This window comes from Oryctolagus cuniculus, chromosome 7, assembly GCF_964237555.1.
Source record: "Oryctolagus cuniculus chromosome 7, mOryCun1.1, whole genome shotgun sequence".
Classification (NCBI taxonomy): Eukaryota; Metazoa; Chordata; class Mammalia; order Lagomorpha; family Leporidae; genus Oryctolagus; species Oryctolagus cuniculus.
In genome coordinates, this window is record NC_091438.1 from 133843725 (window position 1) to 133866106 (window position 22382).

At 44.8% G+C, this 22382-nt stretch overlaps 1 protein-coding gene across 1 annotated transcript; it reads right to left on the reverse strand.

The window, feature by feature from the left end:
- Positions 1-549: 549 nt before the first annotated feature.
- On the reverse strand, positions 550-10694 carry AKIRIN1 (akirin 1). Its single transcript, XM_008265528.4, has 5 exons — positions 10331-10694; positions 5905-6045; positions 4007-4141; positions 2683-2754; positions 550-2049 (listed from the first exon to the last, which is right to left on the reverse strand). The coding sequence occupies exons 1-5, from the start codon at positions 10545-10547 to the stop codon at positions 2039-2041; spliced, it is 576 nt and encodes a 191-aa protein (XP_008263750.1). The 5' UTR covers positions 10548-10694; the 3' UTR covers positions 550-2038.
- Positions 10695-22382: the final 11688 nt, after the last annotated feature.

Consider the following 22382-nt stretch of genomic DNA (forward strand, 5'->3'; position numbering starts at 1 on the left):
GAGTCCCGCAAGTACCCCAGCTCTGCTTGCCAAAACTGGAAGTTATTTTTTAATGGCCCTTGAAAGTCATGAACACATCAGCTAGCAAAAGAAGTAACAAGAGTGATTCTTGCTGCTATTACCGCTTAAAACAAACAAACAAAAAAATCAAGATTTGGAACACCCTTTTACTAAACTTGACAAAGGTTTCAGTCAGTTCTTACCGTCAAACTGACGGATTATTATTTATAAATCAAGTTTGATGAAGTGATCACTGTCTCAGTGGTTCAACTTTTAAGTTAAGGGAAAAAACTTTTACTTTGTAGATAATGTAAAATAAAAACTTAAAAAAATGTAAAAATAAAAAGTTTTAAAAACTGCTAAAAAAAAAAAAAAGCAAATGGCCCTTCAAACAGGAAGTAAAACCATTCCTTAATAAAAGATCACTGCTGAACTTTTAAAATAAAAGTCTATAAATCTTCAACATAATGTTGAACCAAGGAGATGGTTGTAACAGCCCCATACAAGTTATCTGAATATCAACATTATCACAGTATTAAGAAGGCAAGGTAAACAAATAGCTTAAGTATTTTATTTGTTTGCAACTAAGCTTGTTAACACTATATAATGAAAATGTACAAAGAATAAGGTTGCAGTTTTTGGTTAGATTTAAGTCAAAGACATTCATTAATAAGTAATCTTTGAATGTGAATATTCCAGAAATTTCTCTAAGCCATCTGATCAGAACAACTGTCTCTGAATATGACCTTACTTTGGAAGGTACTGGCATACATCTGAATTAAACTCAAAAATTTCAAAATAAGCCCTAATTAAAAAAAACTATTCTATAGTCAAACTAAAACAATTTTAATAGAACTTTCTTTTCCAGAAACAATAATAATGAAAACAAGGCATTTTGTAAAATGTGGTCCTGAACAAGTCACAGTAAAAAATAAATGTATACTTAACTTCCACCTCCTCAAAACAGAGGCTACTCTCTGTTCCTCAGCCTTGGAAACAAGGTGAAGAACAGCCTGTGAGCAACGTCGGGCAGGGGGTTGCCAAACACAGCTCAAGCAGTTGAACATGGACACCTCCTAAGAATCTGGGGAACCTGATCCAAGGAGCCAAATTCTACCTTTAAGAACTGATACAAAGGTGAAGTGGCTCCTCCCGAGTAGCAGTTCTGCTGGGGCCCGGTGCTGGCCCTGCCCTGTGCTCACCCATGTTATGCTCCCGCTCCAGGGAGGTCTTTTCCCTTTAGAGGGGCGGGTCCAGGGAGCTCTTTGTGTGAATGAGGTGAGCGCAGACTCCACTGGGTATTTTAAGGCTTGGAGTCAAAGTATTTTTCTAACAGAGCTAGGCAGAATCCATGTGTCAAGCGCCATCTCCAGTTTGTTCTAATTTCTCACCACGCATTTGCAGATCTAGGACTGCAGATTCTCCATTCTACCATCATCATCACATCTAATGTCCATCCTAAATTATGATTCATACTCTGTGCCTGGAAACAGTCCCGGTGTTTAACAATAATACCTACACATGAACAATCCACTGTTACAACTTATATGGTCACAAAACATTAATGATCTTCTGTAGACCAAGCCAATGTTTTTAACCATAATTGTCGTGCATCAAATTCACAGCCAGAATCCCCAAGGTTAAAAAAGTTTGCACAATACAAATAATAACTTAAAATACACACACACATACACACACACTCTCGCACACACTTCTTACAGAACTGTGCTTGGGGAAACTCCATTTGTTGAGTGCCACTGAAGGCATATTTTGCTAAACTGCTGCTCCAGGTATTTTGTTTGGAAAATCTATCACAGTAGGGCACAGCTGTTTATTGGATGAGCAGAAAAGAAAGATATGCTTGTGGCAACCAGAAAGTTTTAGGTCTTTCAAGTTGTATAAAATGGACCTGCAGAAAACATTTAAGTGTTCTCAGGATGCGAAGTTGGAGCTGAAATGTGATATCAAACCAGTTGCAAAAAGTGTACAGCAGCCATCTTTTGAGGTCAAACCTGGTACCCAGATACGCAAAAAAGCTTCAGGACACATCTGTAAAGCAGAAATAAAAACCAAGAGGGTAAAAATCCCAAGAAATATAACACCATGCTTTAATGCTAATTAACAATGTTCGCGATTAACAGCATGGAGAATGAGCTGCTACTTAAAAGGTACTTAAAACTCAAGAATTGAAGAAACCTGACTCAAGTTCAGTTAGATACATGGCTATTCATAATTTATGCTCTGGACCGGTGGTGGCGAATGTCTAGATTCAAGAAGTCTTGGTCACACACCTGATATACTTAAGGGATAAACTTTCATAAATTAACAATTGAAACTTTTTGGAAAAAAGATAAATCGGTACTAGAATCAGACTACCTATTTAAACTGTGGCTGAACCACTAACTTTATGAGCTCCGGCAGATTATTTAACCTCTGGAAGGAATATTCTAACCTGCAGCTTGCAGCCACTAACAGTTCCTCATTCATAGGGCTACTGTAAAGATTGCACAAGCTCTGGGAATGATTTAAAGGGTCAAGCACAGTACTCAGCACTTAAATATTTTTAGCTATTACTTTACTTCACATCAGCTGTTCCCACTCAGGAGACAAGGTATTTAGTGTCAAAATCTTGCTCTTGGAACTTGGAAAAAAAATTCCAAAAAAAAACCTGGCAATACTTACAGCTTGTTGGCCTTGTCCCGTATCGTCGCATAATCTGATCATGTGTGAATTTCACAAAAGATTCATATTGTTCTGTGAGGAGAAAAACTGTGTATTCTTATCCCCAGAAATATTTGGCCATTTTTCAAGAATCAAGGAAGCAGGTCCATAGCTTCCCAGTTTCAATTCTCTACCTTCTCAGACTCTTCTATTGTAACACTCACTCTGAGATCTGTTGCTCTGGCTTAGATCCCAGAACCAAATATCTGGCTCCTAGATTTGGCCACTGTTCATAATATTTTCCTAATAACATCTCCCCCACTGTTAACATCACTCCTTACTAACAGGCCAGCAAATTTCAGTAATCTCCTATGGGATATGAAGTTTTTTTTTTAAACTGACATGTAAAAACTACACATATTTATGGGGTATCATGAAGCTTTGAAACTCTTTCCTTGTTATGCATTTCAACCACACACTCAGTGAAAAGCATGAGAAGAGGTAAGATGGCCAGAAAGCTATGAGAAAATTCTATACCTTCTAATCATAGACAATTCGACAGAAATGCCCCCTTCTAAGAGGAAACTGAGCAGAAAGGTAGAAAACAGCCATCTGTAAACAAAGAAGTAGCTTAGAGCCAGCTGATCTGAACTATCTGAAGTGGGAGAAGAAATGACACGCGAGAGCTGCTGCTCATACTATCTACAGGTATACTGAAGGATCGAGGCATTCTATAAGGAACCCAACTCTGCCGAATGGAAAGCAGACTTGGGTAACATTCTGAGGAACCACTTTGTAGCGACACCAGGTTACAGGAAGTAGAAGCTGCCTAACAGTTCGCTGATCCCAATATTGTCCTCTTTCAATAAACAGTAACTTTGTCCTGATTCAGATCCCCGATATGCATGTGCACACACGCACACACACATACACACACACATACTTGTTGACATCACTAAACGCTACCTTGTTCTAGCCAAGCTGGGCTCTCCTTGCTTTACTATCACACCTCTCAAATCACAGGATGCCCAACTTCCCATAGGCACAAAGTAATTCCCACTAGGAGTCCAAATACATTGACAATACTAAACTCCTCCCAAACACCTGTTGGGAGGTTAGTACCATATCCCAACACTTGTTCACTCATTGACTAACCCAAATGGCCTACTTGATGCCTTCCATATAATGTATAAGTAACGTGTTTAGAATCACTAAGAGTAACTTCAACACTTAGAACTTAATGAATCCAGTTGAGGGCAGCCCTACTCTTTTTCAAAGTTACTTAACTGGGGGTTCTTACTGAACTCTATCAATAACATCAGCATAGCCATTGCCTTAAGCCTACCTGCTAGTTTGGTATTGAGGATTTGCTCATATTCCTCCCGAATTTTGTCTTCATAGTCTTTTAAAAGACGCTCACATATTATTCCAACTTGTCGGAGGGTAAAGGTGGGCTGGTCCTTCTTCATCCAGGAAGAACCTGACCAAAAGGTAACTCTAGGTTACATTCTAGTTCTAATTCAGAATTAATAACTTTATATAAACAGTCTTCAAGACATACAAAAGGGGGCCAGTGCTGTGGCGCAGCAGGTTAATGCCCTGGCCTGAAGTGCTGGCATCCCATATAGGCGCCAGTTCGAGACCCAGCTGCTCCACATCCAATCCAGCTCTCTGCTATGGCCTGGGAAAGCAGAAGATGGCCCAAGTCCTTGAGCCCCTGCAGCCACGTGGGAGACCTGAAAGAAGCTCCTGGCTTCGGATCCATGCAGCTCCAGCCGTTGCAGCCAATTGGGAAGTGAACCATTGGATGGAAGACCTCTCTCTTTCTCTCTCTGCCTCTCGTCTCTCTATGTAACTCTTTCAAATAAATAAATTTTTTTAAAAAACAGTTAGAAAAATTATATTTTTTAAAGATTTATTTTATTTATTTAAAGGGCAGTAGTCACACAGACAGGCAGAAAGATCATCCATCCACTGGTTCACTCCCCAAATGGCTGCAACAGCCAGGGCTTGGCCAGGCTGAAGCCAGGAGCTTAATCCAGGTCTCCCACATGGGTGCAGGGACCCAAGCACCATCCTCTGCTGTTTTCCCAAGCATATCAGCAGACAACTGGATCAGAAGTGGGGCAGCTGGGATTCATACCGGGGCCTGTATGGGATGTTGGCATTGCAAGAGGCAGCTTAACCAGTTATACCACAACGTGGCCTCCAAAAATTGTATTTTTCACTACATGGATATTTTCACGAAGTTATCTCAATTTCTACTATTTGTTTTACATAGCAAAACCAAAGAGAAATTGAGAGGGAAGAGAACAACATGTATCCAGGTGTGTTCAGTGATTTGCATATAAAAAATGTTCTGATGTCACAGTAACCTGAGTCTAGACTTAAAAAGGTTAAAGCTGATATAAAACCTTTAGTAAGAATTATAGAAAGCAGATTCATGATGTGACAGCCTCCAAGATTATTGGAGGTCATCTGGACTCACGTTTAACCAAGGAGGAGTATCGTAATTACGTGTAAAAATTAACAGCAAAAAAGATACATCTGTTCTGTAATTTTTAATCAGGGTAACTTTTACCCCTTAGAACTGTTAAACAGTAGATTATTTTGCAAGTAAACAAACCTCTCTACTATTGAAGTAAAATGTTCACCAAGAGAGATGTTTAAATACGGTTCTATTATTTGTAGGCAGATGGCCGGCAAGTTACTATGTCGCCATGAAGATCCCTCTGATCCTAAAGGATTCTATTTTTGAGCTCATCCTTTTTGACCACCTGTCAATGAATCTTTTTGCAGAAGGGATCTGATCTATAGACCAGAGCTGTCCAACAGAACTTTATGCAATGATGGAAATGACCTACAGCGCTAAGTCCAATACAACAGCCACCAAATGTGGGTACTGAGCACTTGAAACGTAACCACTGCATCTGAGAAGCAGAATTTTAAATTTTATATAAATTAAGGTTATATAGCTGTATGTGGTTAGTGGCTACAGTATTACTGCAGTTACAGAAAAAGGTACTCTTGCATTGGATGGATGAAAGGCCAATCAAATGAATCTCTTTTCTAATTTCCCGAGTTTACAGTTTTAAAACTATTTTTAAGTAATAATATAATGCATTTACTTCAACTGAATTTATTACTTCAGAGACCAATGCTAGACTGGGAAACAAACCATCATAGTAAATACCGTTTACAAACCCTTAAATGGGTTTTGTACAAACACTGATACAGACTTACCTGGAGAACTAGGTGCTGTGAGTGCTGAGGAGTGAGGCTGACTCTCTGAAGTACAAACTTCACTCTGATTAAGAACAACTTCTAAATGTCTCCACCTCTGGTAACGACTATATTCTTGTTTTATGTTCTGAAAAATTTGCTCTAATAAAAAAGAAACATACTTGAGTATTTATCGTGTCATTTCTTCAAACTTTAAAAAATTTTACTACTTTTCATTTTATTTGAAAGGCAGAGATAGAGACAGACAGAGCTGCCATCTGCCATGTTCATTCCTGAGCTGCAACAACTGAGGCTGATCCAGGATGCAGCTGGGAGCCAGGAACTCAATCCCTGTCTCCCATGTGGGCAGCAGGGAGCCAAGTACTGCAGCCACCACTCGCTGCCTCCCAGGGTGTGTATTAGCAGGAAGCTGGAATTAGAAGTGGAGCTGGAATGGGAACGCAGGTACTGTGATATGGGATGTGCATGTCCCAAGCAGTGTCTCAGTTACCACTGCATCCAGCACCTTCCTCCTCCTCCTCACTCTTTGCTTAGAAGAGGAGACAAGGAAGGTATTTCACTGGGATTTAGATACTCCGTTTAGCATACAAGTTCAATCTTTTCCCTCTCCCCATGTTATTAATATTAATGAGTTAAAATGCTTATACTGTACAAAGCACTTCTATATCCCTAGACAGCATGCTTTTATTGCCCCATTTCAACAATGCACAGAACCAAAGCTATTTTGGCATAAACCACTTAGTTCACTTGCTTCCTGTGGCAGTGAGACCAGATCAGCCATTTGCTAGACTAACTAGTACAATTTATGGTAAATGATGAACTTTATTTTACCTAATGGGGAGTTATCATTGATCTTTTAAGTTTTACAGTTTCACAAACCAGGATATTAAGTAGAGTCTCTTACCATCCAAGGCTTTCTAATAATGAAGTCCTAGGACAGCAGAAACTATTACATTCACAGCCTGGTCAGTGCCCAGGCAAACAGCTGCAATTTAATGCTTTGAAATGGTGGTCAGGGCTTAGAAAAGAATTCTCTGATCCTACAAGAGGTAGTATTTGTTAAGACTCAGATTATTGATTACTATTCTGACTCAAGGTGCTTACACATCAGATTGGCTAACACTACTACAGGGAGTCCAGGAAACATTACTAACCACCTTGAAGAATGCTTCCAGGGGCAACAAAGAATCTGCAAGGATGTGGTTTTCAAGTTTTTTGTTTTTGTTGTGTAATTATAATTATATTCACTTTCCAAATAACAGCGCTTCCTAATTAAAAAAACAAAAACAAAACAAACCTGTACCCTCTCCTTCCTTAAGTGATTCTAATGTATATTACTTTTTTAAATAGGAAGTGTTAATAATGCCAGCTTGCTTATTAGCTGTGTGACTGTAACCTTGGACGTCTAAGTTTTGATATAAATGCCAAATGCCTATCTGGTAAGGTAGTAAGAACCACAAGCAAAAATAATAATGCCGTAACAAGTGACAGCATATTCCAGGAACTGTCATGAACGAAAAGTACCTCCACACGCGGTTCAAACAACCTAACTCTCAATCTACACACTAGATCAATATAAGATTAGCAAGGTTTTCCTTTAAGAGCGCTATGAAGTTCACACTTTAGACCCCTGAATGTAGAAATCTTCATTTTTAAAATGTACTATTCCTCAAGCACACACTGGCCAGAATCAATACCAGGATGTGAGGAACTGCAAAGACACGAAACAAGAAAGAACAAGTGTGAGGACAGTGCTCAGGAGAACAGCTGTTCTTTGATAACCTCTTCACTGTCTCTTGTATGGCAAAGTGAACAAACGGAAACATAAAACTTTAAGGGTAGTAAGGACTAGCAAGCTCAGAAATCTAACCAAAACAAGGAAGCAGATGTCATTTTCTTCTGAAAAGGGCCACATGAAACAGGAAACAGCACTTTTTAAAAAAAAGGGAAAATGCTAATTTCTTTTTAACAGTGGATAATTTGAATCCTTGCCTCCCATGATTGATAAACCCTGTGCTTCCAGCTTTTATCAGGCTAAACCCAGTCTCAAAACTCTTTTGGTTTCCAGCTGCTGCAGCCCAAAATTCAAGCTCTTGAGCAAGGCATTCATTCGCCCTCTGAGACCTGGTCTATTTATTTTCCAGGTTCCATCACCCAAAGTAACTGCATTAAACTATTCTTCCCTTAATTGGGGGCTCTTCTGGCCTTTGCTTTACTAGTTTCCCTTTACTGAAATGGGGCTGTGCTTTACCCCCAAATATTCAAGACTCAGCTAAAATGCTACCTCAATCCAGAAGCTATTCCCCAGCTCTCTCAGGTCCTGATTGTTCTGCATCTAAACTCACTCGATGTTTACAAACCCTGAGGTCAGCAACCCCTTCCATGTCTGGTATCCGCCTAGCACTCAATAAAAATTTAAGCAATAAAAGGCTTAATTTTATAGGCTTTTTCCACACAAAGTGTTACAGTACACACATCTTTTTATTTTTTTTTTTAAGTGGAATAAAAAGTTTCTTGGCCATTTTAGACAGAAGTTTGTGACCCTTGAGATAACAAGTGAGATGTCATAAAAATGAAGTCACTGACTTTTAAACTCACTTTTCCATTAGTTGACTTTATTCCTTCTGTTTGAATAGCAACTAAAATTCCATCTGCCATTCATTCTTTTTAACCCCGAAAGCATCTTTCATTTTAGCCCAAGCATCAGAGAATGAATCATTAATAGTGTATTTCTTTCATAATGGAATATTTTAATTACTGTTAATAAACTGGTCAATCTACTTAACACAAAGAACCAATAAATTAGTTTGCATGGTCTTTGCAAAAAGTGTACTTAAAGATTCAGAAAACAGCGGCTCCATTATAACACTCAGCCAGTCAGGCTTCCAAATACATTCACCGCTCACTTACGAAGGCTGTGCTGGAATGTGAACTACCAATAGAACCAACCTAGAGGGTGGTACAAAGAAATTAAACATTTGCACACAACACATTATTTATGTTTTTCAAAACAGTTTTCACAACTATCTTGCTAGATCTTCAAGACAGGGCAAATACTGATTCCATTTTGCAGAATAGGAGAGACCCAAAAAGGTCTCCTGGGCATCTGTGGGTCCCGAGGAAGGAAACAAGCATCACGCAAACGGACACCCCCCTCCTGCCTGAGAGGGCACATGACAAAGAAACTTCGCCAACACTCCCCTGCGCAGAACGCTGCACAACGTTAAGTGGGCAGGGAATTTAAAGTGGAAGAGTTCCCTCACGGGGCGTGTTAGTCAGCGAGGTAATGGATGGGAGATCTGAGAATGGCCTCTGCCGGGATTAGCGAGTAGAGGGGAAAACATCCGACCACAGGCACAGCACGGAGGCTCTGGGGGAAGGCAAGGGCGCGGGTTAAAGAACCCAAGACTGCGACCTTCTAAGTCCAGGAAAAGGGGGGACGCAGGTGCGCATACACATTCTGGGGGAACTCAGCTGGCTGCAGGAATCTTGGTGTGAGGAAGAGGCCCTGAAATCTGCACTGTGCAGAGGAAAGAGGAAACGAAAGCTGAAGGTACTGGTAACCCAAAAGCGGCGAGGAAAGAACGGTGTTAAGGCGCTGCCAACGCGTGTAGAACACGAAGAGAAACGTCTCGGCCCAAGCCCTGTGAAAGCGCCGGGTATTAATGCGGATGCACCTTCCCTCTGCTGTCACGCCAGCCTCTCCCTTTCCTTCGCCAAAGTGGAATGTCGTACTGGAGAGCCCCTCTCCTGCGCACGGCTGAATGCCTGCTTCCAGAACCTCTGTATGTTGAAGAATTCTCAAATTCTAGCCAACGACCCACCGGCTGCAGGCCATATATGGTACAAGACAATAGCCATACAATCAAAGAACATGGCCAGCCGCCCTCAGAAACGGTCACGTTGGAATCGGATTCCACGACTCCTGCGGCAGCCTCCGGCCTCCAAAGACCTCTGCAAATCAGGTCTCCCTCCGAGCCGCGGTACGCAGGGCGGACCAGCTCACACGCCCCTTCCCAGGAGCCCGCCCCCAACCCCCACTCCAGAGGCCGGTTCGTGAGTAGAATCCAATTTTCCATGGCCCAGTGGATCTGCAGGGCGGCTCAGCGAAGCAAGAGGGATTCCGGAGCCAGGGAGGGTCCTAGGGCGGCCGCGAGTACTCCCACCCTCCTCTTGGTGACCCACCCCTCCAAGCTTTCCAGCACCAGGAAAACCGGCCCTGGGGCCCCATTACCCCTCCCCATGCCTCCTCTCCCCGGAAGCAGCCAGGCCCAGCTGCACCCCGGTTCCCTTTTCTCGAGCCGTTTATGAAGGGGGTCCGTGGGTGAGCTGGTCCGGCGTTCAGAATCCTACGCCCTCCCACCCCACCCCCCCCAAAAAATGCCGGCGCTTGGCTTCTTGCCAAGCCCGCAGCAGCACAGGTTACCCGGTGTTGGAAGGCGCCGCTCGCTGCCGGGCGGGGCGGGCTGCTGCAGAGTCGGCGGTGGGGTCTGCGTGTGAAACGGCGGCGGCTCCGCGTCCGGGGGCCTGAGGCCCGGAGTGGGGCCGGGCAGAGGGGCGCAGCGCCGCCGCTTCGGGGAACCGGGGCTCAGCAGCGCCGCCTCGAACTCCATGGGCCGCTTCAGCGTCGCTCCGCACGCCATGCCGCTGAGGGGGCCAGAACGGCCTGGCGCCGACGCGGAGGTAACTACTGCCCAACCTCCGGCTCCTCAGCGGGGCTCGCAAGCCCAGCCGGCTCCAATGGCGCCTCCAGCACCCGGCAGCGGCGCTGACCCCTCCTCCTGTGACGTCACGGGCGTTGGCCACTGTCCGGCAGAGGGGGAGAAGCCGGAAGAGGGCCGCCCCGGGAGGTCCGTCAGCCGCGGCCCGGCCCGCCGCGTCCCCTGCTGAGGAAATGGAACGGCCTGGGCGGAGAGCGTGGTCACCAAGCAACAGCGGGAAGGCCCCCACCCCCGCCTCCGCCCCTCCCAGGGTCCCATCCCCCGCGCCCCGCTCGTCGCGCCTGGGTGGGCCCTTAGGTTTTCGCACCTGCGCGGCACGGGCGTGGGGGAAGGGAGGGCTGGGAGGAGGGGGCCTGGAGGGAGGCCGCGGGCTTGGGAGCGTCGCGGTCCGATAACTTCCTTGTGGGCCGCTCTTGTCTCTGATAAAGGGTGATTTAAAAAGGTCATCAAGGGCATTCTGCGGTCTAGGGAAGTCTGCGCTTAGGCGTAACCGCGCGTCTGAGGATGGGCTTTAGGGGGATCCCCGAACCCCTGAAATTAGGTGGAAAATTGGGGTGGGGTGATTACGCATGTATTTGGGGCTAGGGGACCCATACCCTAGTTTGCTCTTCGAGGCGACCTATCACTCAGAAGGGGTCAGAGAACAGCGGGAACTCCAGCTGGTAGCTGGCTGCCCGGCTCCCCGTCCGGCTTGGCAGCTTGGCAGCTCTGGCTCTCGTCGGGTCGAGTTCTCTGCAGCACTGCCCTTGCTGTGCAGGAGGAATGCATACAGAGCAGGAGGCTTCTGCTGGTACTTCCCCGGGGAGCTGTTCCCAAGCTTTTAGCACATCATCAAAGGGATCCGTGACCCAAAGAAAGTGAAAGCCTTTCTGTAACTGTTCACTAACACCCCTGGGAGCTGTGTTCAGCGCATCTCCGGGGCTTTCCAGAATACTCCCCATTGCAGGTACTCCTATAACGACTCTTAGGCCAGAGCATTGTGCATCTGTACTTGAGTTGGAGAATATGGGCATACTGCCTCAGTCTCATTCTTTGTGTTTGTTTTTCTTTTTGAAACTTATTTATTTTAAAGGCACAGTTACAGAGAGGGAGAGAGCTACCTTCCATCTGCTGGTTCACTCCCCAGATGGCTGCCTCGGCTGGGCTGGTGGGGGGGGGCGAGGATGGAGGGCTGAAGCCAGGAGCTTCATAAGGGTCTCCCACATGGGTGCAGAAGCCCAAGGATTCGGGCCATCCTCTGCTGCTTCCTCAGGCGCCTAATTAGCCGGGAGCTGGATCTGTAGTAGACCAGTCATACGGAATGGCCTCGCTGCAGGCAGCGCCTTAACCCGCTGTGCCGCAGTGCGGTCTCCCGGTTCCTCTTTTGTCCCTGTTCTGTTGCTTTTGTCTCAGTCCTCTTCAATTTCTCCATTCTTTAGAGATCATCACAGGTCATGTGTTTTTGCATTTATTTTTGTAAAGTGGAAATAATTCTAAGCCAACTGAGCATACCAGGTGTTAGTTTTATTTTTTTCCCATCTCTTGTCAGTAAGGACATAAAGGAGGTTTATAATAGGCTGGAAGACTCAAGGTAGAACATTAGGGCAAGAGAAGAAATGGATGACGATTATCTTGGAACTAAACATGGCTGTAACTGAATTTGAAATTTGGTTCTGAGCTTCCTGGGATGACAGTACAGAATGAAAACCATACATCGACTTGGTCATCTGAAAGGATTTTTAAAAATATATTTATTTATTTGAAAGAGTTATACACAGAGAGAAGGAGAGGATGAGAGAGAGAGAGAGAAGGAGAGGTCTTCTATTCGCTGGGTTCACTTCCCAAATAGCTGCAACAGCCAGAGCTGTGCCCATCTGAAGCCAGGAGCCAGGAGCTTCCTCTGGTCTCCCACGCAGGTGCAGGGGCCCAAGCACTTGGGCCATCTTCTACCGCATTCCCAGGCCACAGCAGAGCTGGATCGGAAGTGGAGCAGCCAGGTCTGGTGCCCGTTGGGGATGTCAGCACTGCAGACAGTGGCCTCACTCACTACACCATAGCATCGGCCCTGTAGATTTCTTTTTCTTTGTTCTTCTCAGAATCTCTTGGGCTCCCTGAATCAGAGGATTGTTGGTTTTCACTAATTCTGGGTAATTTTGAGTCTATGTCCATTAGATAAAGAGTTTTGAAGAGGTCTGTTGGCTTCCAAGTAATATTTTCATTTTCTTTTTTAAAGATTTATTTATTTATTTGCAAGTCAGAGGTATATCTGCTGGTTCACTCCCCAGATTGTCACAAAGTCCAGGGCTGGGCTGGTGGAAGCCAGGAGCCAGGAGCTTCATCAGGGTCTCCCACATGGGTGCAGGGGCCCAAACACTTGGACTTTTTCTTTGTGCTTTTCTCAGGCCATTAACAGGTAGAGGGACTGGAAGTGGGGCAGCCTGGACTTGAACTGGTGCCCATATGGGATGCTGGCATCACAAGTGGCAGCTTTACCTGCTACGCCATAGTGCTGCTCCCTGTGTTCTTTTCTTAAGGAGTTGATTATTTTACTTTTCCATTCATCTTTGAAAAGATTTATTGTATTTGAAAGGCAGAATTACAGAGAGGCAGAGAGAGAGAGAGAAAGAAAGAAAGGGAGGTCTTCTATCCTCTGGTTCACTCCCCAAATGGTCACAGCAGCTGGAGCTGAGCCCATCGATCTGAAGCCAGGAGCCAGGAGCTTCCTCCAGGTCTTCCCACATGGGTGCAGGGGCCCAAGGACTTGGGCCATCTTCTACTGCTTTCCAAGGCCATAACAGAGAGTAGAGCAGCCGGGACTCAAACCGGCACCTATATGGGATGCCGGCACTGCAGGCGGAGGTTTTACCCGATACGCCACAGCGCCGGCCCAGAATGGTTTCATCAGAGGAGACAGACCATAGATTTTGTTTCATTTTGCTTTCTGTTTCATTAAATTCTAAAGGTAGTTTCTCATGTGACTTTGTTAAGAAACAATGAATGACTTCATGAAACAAGAGGATTGGAAGCAAAATTCATACAAGTATTTCTTATATCCTAAAAGCCAAAGACAGAAAGAGCAATCTAGTGATGGTTATTTTTTAAGGGAATTGTCTAAAGTGGTCCAAGAAAAATTACTTTGTTTTGGTTAAAAATGTCCAAAGTTAGAGCTTAGAGGGTTTGCAAAGTAAGTGCCTTGGATTGTCATTTTAAATAGCATTTCTTTGAGCTAGGGTGTTGCGAGGTGCTTCTCTTCTCTGATCCTTTAAAACTGAGTGTGCCATGTAGTATTAGTATTTTAAAAGAGGACGTTATAGTTTGTTTATCTATGTGCTTCTAAACTACAGATTCCTTGAGAATAATCACCAGGCCCCATTCATCTGTGTTTCCGCGTGCCGCAGTGTTTGAGTACAGTAGGGGTAGGAACAGAATAAACATTGGTTGAATGAATATACGGCGATTGTTCTGTCTCTGAAAGCAGATAGTCCACATTGCTGAATGAGGGTGGATTCAGATGATTCAGAAACCAAACAAGCAGGTGGTAGATCCTATTCTATGCTGCGGCTGTCACTGGCCCAAGCAGAGTAATGTCCTTGAGGGAGACAGATGGGCTGCTCTGAAGGGGCCGCTTGTGTGGGTTCTCCTTATGAGATCACTGTAGTCTAGGTCTCCCTTGCTTCTGTATCCAGATACTTAATGTATACATCATTGAGTACCTCCTGTGTGCTAGGCATTATACTATCATGCTATCATGGTTGAGGACAACATGGTATGAAAACAATCCTGTTTTCTGTCCTCCTAGGACTCCTAATCTGTTAAGAGATGACAGACATTATTCAGATAACCCCAACAAATATATAATGGCAGACAGGCAAGTTCTATAGAGGAAAAGGGCAGGAGGCGATGAGTGCACACAACTGGAGCTGTTAACCTGTCTTGGAGAGCGATGAAGACTTTCCTGAAGAATTGTTTGAGCTAAGAACTGACAAATCAGTAGGCGTTAACTAAACAAAGAGAAGATGGGGACATCCTAAAAGGGGGGCAGCATATACAAAGCCCTGTGGTAGAAGAGATCATAGCATGTTTGAGGAATCAAATCTCAGGGCTGGTGTTTAGCATAGCAACAAGGACACCCACGTCACACGTTGGATTGCCAGATTTGATACGTCCACCCCACTCCAGCTTCCTGCTTAACGCATACCACGGTGGGCAGCAGTGATGGCTCAAGTAATTGTGTCCCTACCACTAATGGAAGAAGACCTGGATTGAGTTCCTGGCTCCTAGCTTCGGCCATAGCCTCCGTCCAACCCCGGCTATTACAGCCATTTGTGGAGCGAACTAGTAGATGGGATCTCTCTCTTTTTCTCTTTCTCTCTGTATGTGTCTGCCTTTCACATAAAAAAGATTTCAATTTTAAGCTGCTGTGATACAGAGCACGAGTGTGGAGAGTCAGAGACCAAAAGTTGGTGAAGGGGGCAGAGGAAGATGTTTAAATATAAGCAGATTTATGTTTGAAGAGGCTCCTGGCTGGTGTGGGAAACTGATTTGAGAAGGGCAGGGGTGGATGGAGGAGATCAACAAAGAAGTTATTGCACCTGTGCAGATTGTGCCTCGTAGTGTTAGTCATAGTATTTGTAATATCGTAAGAAACCTTGCACCTGCCTGAACAGACGTATTCTTTCCTAGCCCCACGTGAGAGTGTTTTTCTGCTAGCTCACCTGTCAACACTAAGCAAGAGGTCTGAGGCTCTGCCCACTTACTGCTGCTAGCAGTTGTCTGACCCTGGGGTGAGCCTGGGCTAAAGGTGGGCTTGGGAATGAATGGAAAGAAGAGTGCCATCTTCCAGAGGCGGCCAGAATTCTTAGCCCAGAGTTCCAAAGGAGTTGTCTGTACTTACTTTGTCCTTTCATGTGTCTCCAACTCACCACCTGTTTGACTTGTGCCCTTCCTATCCTACAGTAAAGTCACCAAGGATCTCCCAGCTATGGAGATGAGCAAACAGGGAGAGTGAGTAAAGGTTAGGAGGTGAAACATCTTGGTGAAGGTTAGGTGTGGAAGTGAGGGAGAAGAAGAACTCGGGTAGGAGTCCTGGGCTTCTGGCTTTCTTAGTACCGTTCTCTGAGAAAGTATTCAGTAGAGCAGGGTCAGACTGGAGATGAAGATATGATTTTGGTTTCAGACATCGTAGATTAGAAGTTTCTTTAAAATTTCACTTGAGATTCTCAAGGGGGAATGTTTGTAAATAAACATGTGGATCTGAAACTCAAGAAACATCTGGATTAGAGAAAAAAATTGGCTGGGGCCAGCGCCGTGGTGCAGTGGGTTAATCCTCCGCCTGTGGCACCAGCATCCCATATGGGCACCAGCTCTAGTCTCGGCTGCTCCTATTCCAACCCAGCTCTCTGCTGTGGCCTGGGAAAGCAGTAGAAGATGGCCCAAGTCCTTGGGCCCCTGCACCCACGTAGGAAGAAGCACCTGGCTCCTGGCTTCGGATTGGCACAGTTCCAGCCGTTGCAACCACCTGGGGAGTGAACCAATGGAACCAGGCCATAGCAGAGAGCTGGATCAGAAGTGGAGCAGCCAGTACTCGAACCAGTGCCCATAGGAGATGCTGGCGCTGCAGGCTAGGGCTTTAACCCACTGTGCCACAGCGCCGGCCCCCCTTCTCTGAATATTTTTAAGTGCCTAAAATGAAATGGATATACATGCAGAGAAACACAATTAATATGAAATATTTGTTTATATGTTTGTATTATATATATCTTACTAATATATGTTTTTTAAAATTCAGACAAGCGTTTTGATGCAAAAAATTTGACAGCTATGCATATGAGAGTTTTCGTGGTCAGTTATCAGATTTTGGTAACTGTGACTTTGATAATTTACATAAACAATTGAAAACCAATTTGCCTTTATAATACTTATAGTATGTGGCACGGTTTATTTAGCACACTGCCCATTAACTGAGACATTAATGTTCAAACTGGATTAGGTATTTTTGTCATCCTCATTACTAAGCTAGGATTTTGTATTTATATATTCATTTATTTATATACATAAATTGTATATTTAATACATTTCCAGATGATCTATTGATATCCATTGAATATTCATTAAGTGCTGATAGATTATGGAAGTACACAGACACACACACACATACACAAACACACACACAAATACTTCAAAAAGCTCTTGAAAAACGGAACTAAGGGTGAGCCTTGGGGTTAAGCTGCTACTTGGGATGACCGCATCCCATATTGGAATGCCTGGAATCCAGACCCATTCCTGCTTCTGATCCAGCTTTCTGCTAATGTGCCTGGGAGGCAGCAGAAGATAGGCCAAAGTAGGTAGGTCCCTGCCATCCACCTGGGAGACCCTGATGGAGTTCTTGGCTCTTGACTTCAGCCTGGCCCAGCCCCTGATGTCTCAGGCATCTGGGATGTGATCCAAAAGATGGAGAATCTCTTTCTCTCTGCCTCTACTCCTCTCTGTCACTATGCTTTTCAAATAAATAAAACTTAAAAAAAAAAACAACAGAGATGGAAGAACTGAAACTTAAAATAGAAATTTATTTTGGTGAAAAATATTATCGAAATCCATGACTTGTTTTCTTATAATCCACATTTTTCCTTAAATATTTTGGAATATATATATATACACACACATACACACACACACACACCCCATTGGAGTAATATATATATATATATATATATATACCCATTTGGAGTAACCCAATGAATGTTGATAGAGCCTCTGGAAATATATAATATGAAGGTTAAAAGAAGAATAATTGAGATGGAAATGATTTCAAATAATGGCACGAAACAAAGAGTATCAAACTATCCATGCAAAACTCAGACACTGGAGTAGGAGAAAAGAGCAAACGGTAAAACCGTCTAAAGATTTTATGTGAGTGGATGGTATGACGAAGTTGGAGGAAAATGGGGATATGAAATTATTCTAAATATCTTATTAGAGAAGAAGTAGAGAAATCTCTAAAGTGAAAATTGTGGACTTTTTTTATATAGTATTAATGAACACATACAAAGAAAAGAAACGAAAGATAGGTGCCATGGCTCACTAGGCTAATCCTCCGCCTGCGGTGCTAGCGTCCCGGGTTCTAGTCCCGGTTGGGGTGCCAGAATCTGTCCCAGTTGCTCCTCTTCCAGTCCAGCTCTCTGCTGTGGCCCTGGAAAGCAGTGGAGGATGGCCCAGGTGCTTGGGCCCTGCACCCGCATGGGAGACCGGGGAGAGGTGCCTGGTTCCTGGCTTCGGATCGGTGCAGCTCGCCGGCTGCAGTGGCCATATGGGGGGGTGAACCAACGGAAAAGGAAGACCTTTCTCTCTGTCTCTCTGTCTGTCTAACTCTGCCTGTCAAAAAAAAAAAAAAAAAAAAAAGATAGATAAAATGAGGACAGATAGTAGAATTCAAAAATTAGCAAGCAGGGCCAGCACTGTAGCATAGTGGGTGAAGCCACTACCTCCTGTGCTGGCATCCCATGTGGGCATCGGTTTGAGTCCCGGCTGCTCTAATTCTGATCTAGCTCTCTGCTATGGCCTGGGAAAGCAGTGGAAGATGGCCCAAGTCCTTCAGCCCCTGCACCTGCACGGGAGGAAGCTCCTGGCTCCTGGCTTCAGATTGGTGCAGCTCTGCCCATTGTGTCCATTTGGGGAGTGAGCCAGCGGATGGAAGACCTCTCCCTCTCTCTGCCTCTGTCTCTCTGTATTTCAAACAAATAAATAAATAAATCTTTAAAAATTAGCAAGAGGGGCCAGCTCTGTGGCGCAGCGGGTTAACGCCCTGGCCTGAAGCGCCGGCATCCTATATGGGTGCCGGTTCTAGTCCCGGCTGCTCCTCTTCCAATCCAGCTCTCTGCTATGGCGGGGGAAAGCAGTAGAAGATGGCCCAAGTGCTTGGGCTCCTGTAGCCACATGGGAGACCTGGAAGAAGTCCTGGCTCCTGGCTTCGGATCGGCACAGCTCCGACTGTTGCAGCCATCTGGGGAGTGAACCATTGGATGGAAGACCTCTCTCTCTTTCTTTCTGCCTCTCCTCTCTCTGTTAACTCTGACTTTCAAGTAAAATAAATAAATCTTAAAAAAAAAATTAGCAAGAAAAACGTTGGAGGGGGGATTGGAGGAGAGCGCATTTAGCCTAAGAGTTAAGATGTCCACGTCCCACATCGCAGAGTACTTGAGTTCAATTCCTTGCTCCAACAACTCCCTCCAGCTACCCACTGCTGCCCTGTGAGGCAGCAATCATGGCTCCAGTAATCGTGTTCCTGTCCAGGACTGAGTTGGCGATGCCCAGCTTTAGTCCCAGTCAGAACCTTTGTGAGCACTGAGCCAGCAGCTGGGAGCTGCCTGTCTCTCTGACTCTTTATCTCTCAAGTAAATACTTTTTTGAGGGGGCAGGCATTTGGTGCAGAGATTAGGGGGCTGCTCACATCCCATGTCAGAGTGCCTGGGTTTGAGCCCTGACTCTGCTTCTGACTCCACACACTGAGAGACAACAGATACTTGACTCCCTGCAAACCGTATGAGAGACCTGGGTTAAGTTCCAGGCTTGGCTTTGACCTTATTCGGCTTCAGCTGTTGCAGGCATTTGCAGAGTCAGTGTCAGTAGGTGGAAGCTCTCCTCCCCACTCCTCTGCCTCTGAAATTAATTAAGTAGATATATATATATACATATATTAGAGATTTATTTTATTTATTTGAAAGACAGAGTTACAGAAAGGGGTAGAGGCAGAGAGAGAGGTTTTCCATCTGCTGGTTCACCCCCCAGATGGCTGCAATGGTCGGAGCTGCGGCGATCCGAAGCCAGGAGCCAGGCGCCAGGCTCCTCTTAACCTTTGAAGAATGCAGAGTTCCATACATATTTGATCTGTTAGTCTAACCAAACTTTGGAAACTCCCTAATTTATTTTGTGAGGCTGACATAATTTTATTATAGTTAATTTCTTGAAAAGATTTATTTATTTATTTGAAAGTCAGAGTTACACAGAGAGAGATGGAGAGGCAGAGAGAGAGAGAGAGAGAGAGGTCTTCTATCTGCTGGTTCACTCCCCAATTGGCTGCAATGGCTGGAGCTGCACCCATCCAAAGCCAGGAGCCAGGAGCTTTTCCCGGGTCTCCCATGCCGGTGCAGGGGCCCAAGGACTTGGGCCATCTTCCACTGCTTTCCCAGGCCATAGCAGAGAGCTGGATTGGAAGTAGAGCAGCCGGAACTTGAACCGGCGCCCATATGGGATGCTGGCACTGCAGGCAGCGGCTTTACCTGCTATGCCACAGTGCCGGATCCAGGTGACATAATTTTAAAGCCAAACTCCCACTAAGATAGTACTAAAAAAGGAACTGTGACTGAGGCCAGCATCATGGCACAGAGGGTTAAGCCAGCACCTGCTATGCTGGCATCCCATATGGGAGTTTTTGTTTCAGTTCCAGCTACTCAATTTCCAATCCAGCTTCCTGCTAAAGCACTTGGGAAGGCAGCTAAAGATGGCCCAAGTACTGGGGTCCTTGGTGCCCTTGTCACCAATGCGGGAGGCCAAGAGGCAGTTCCTGGTTCTTGGCTTCAGCCCAACCCAGACTTGGCTATTGTGACCAATTGGGAACTGAACTAGCAGATGGAAGCTCTCTTTCTGTAGCTTTGTCTTTCAAATGAGTAAATTTTTTTAAAGATTTATTTTATTTATGTGAAACACAGAGTTACAGAGAGAGGTAGAACCAGGGAGAGAGAGAGAGAGAATCTTTCATTCTGTTAGTTCACTCCCCAAATGATCACAATGGCCAGAGCTGAGCTGATCCAAAGCCAGGATCTTCTTCTGGGTCTCCTTGCAGGTGCAAGGGCCCAAGAACTTTGGCCATCTTCAAAGCTTTCCCAGGACATAGCAGAGAGCTGGATTGGAAGAGGAGCAGCCAGGACTTGAACCGGCATCTGTATAGGGTGCCAGCGATGCAGGCTGGGGCTTTAACTAACTGTGCCTCAGTGCTGCTTCTATGAGTAAATCTTAAAAAACAAAAACACCTATGGTCACCTCTACTAATGAACAGAAGCAAAAATTCCAATAAAATGTTAGCAAATGGAATCCAATAAATAAAAGTAACACATTATGACCACAATGGGTTATTCCAAACTTGTAAGGATGATTGACTAACAGGCAACAAAACAAAATAACTCATAAATTGTGTGCACCAAAGGAGAAAAACCTTAATATTATGTCAATAGATGCTAAAAAGACTTTAAGTTCAGTAGCTATTTTTTTAAAAAAGATTTTATTTATTTATTTGAGAGGTAGAGTTACAGATAGTTGAGAGGGGGAGAGAGAGAGAGAGAGAGAAAGATCTTCCATCTTCTGGTTCATTCCCCAAATGACTGCAATGGCCGGAGCTGAACCAATCCAAAACCAGGAGCCAGGAGCTTCTTCCGGGTCTCCCACGTGGGTGCAGGGGCCCAAGCATTCTGGCCATCTTTACTGCTTTCCCAGGCCATAGCAGAGAGCTGGATCGGAAGAGGAGCAGCTGGGACTTGAACCAGTGCCCACATGGGATGCTGGTTCTATAGGCTGGGGCTTTAAGCAGCTGTGCCACAATGCTGGCCCCAGTAGTCATTCTTACTAAGATTGTATAGTTTGCTCTTATCACATGCCAAGAGCAAGTGTGAACTATAATTTAGGGACAGAGGCAAATTAATGTCCTCTAATAAACTTGAGAACCTCATAAAAATAAAAATTTTAGTTAAAAAAAAAGAAATAATTGCACACAAAAAGGACTATATATCTCTAACCAACAGAGAGTAGCATTCAAAATGGCAAAATTTAGAAACTCTAGACATGGATGACCACAATCAGCATCATTGTTAAATATCATCCTGGAATTACTACAAGATAAGCCCACAGGAGTGGGCATTGTGGCTCAGTGGGAGGCTCGTATCCAAAATCCCAGTGTCTGGGATTAAGTCCCCCTCTAGTTCTGATGCAGCTTCCTGCTGATGTGGACCACGGGCGCACCAGATGATGGTTACTGTGCTTGGGGACCCTCCACCCATGTAGGAGACCTGGATGGAGTTCCAGGCTCCTGGCTTTTGCCTAGCCCAGTGCTGGCTGTTGTGAGCATTTGTGATATGAACCAGTGGGTAGAAGATGATCTCTTGCTCTCTTTCCCTCTCTCTGTTGCATTTATTAAAATAAATGAAGATACCTAAAAGAAACTTAAAAAAAAAAAAAAGGAGGTAAGACCAGCACTGGTTCTGTGGCGTAGAAGGCTAAGCCTCCACTTTCGGTACTGGTTTCCCATATGGGTGTTGGTTCTTGTCCCGCTCCTCTTCTGAACCAGCTTTTTGCTTATAGCCTAGGCAGTGGAAGATGGCCCAAGTGCTTGGGCCCCTGCACCCACGTGGGCGATGTGGAGGAGGCTCCTGGCTCCTGGCTCCTGGCTTCAGATCGGTGCAGCTCTGGCCACTGCAGCCATTCAGGAAGTGAACCAATGGAAGGAAGACCTTTCTCTCTGTCTCTCCTTCTCACTGTCTGTAACTCGACCTCCGCTCATCCCCCCACCTCCACCCCCCGCCCCCAAAAATGTGGTTTGAGGTAGACCTTCTTAACCAAGGTGACAAATGCAGATATTATGAGAGAAGAAACCACAATTTTACTAAATGAAATACTTCAAATATGTTTGTAGGTAAGCAACAAGTCGGAGGGGGAAATGAAATAGAGTGGACAGAGAGTTCACATTTACAATCGAAGAAATTCCCACAAATTGACCAGAAGGGAACTAATATT

Bases quoted from the DNA above. Each gene is read 5' to 3' on its own strand.
- AKIRIN1 (XM_008265528.4), bottom strand. From the start codon at position 10,547: ATGGCGTGCGGAGCGACGCTGAAGCGGCCCATGGAGTTCGAGGCGGCG. The intron at 6,046-10,330 runs GTAACCTGTGCT...CTTTTTTATTAG, and splicing joins GCGGCGCCTTCCAACACCGG to AGCAAATTTTTCAGAACATA. The intron at 4,142-5,904 runs GTAAGTCTGTAT...CCTTTTGGTCAG, and splicing joins CACAGCACCTAGTTCTCCAG to GTTCTTCCTGGATGAAGAAG.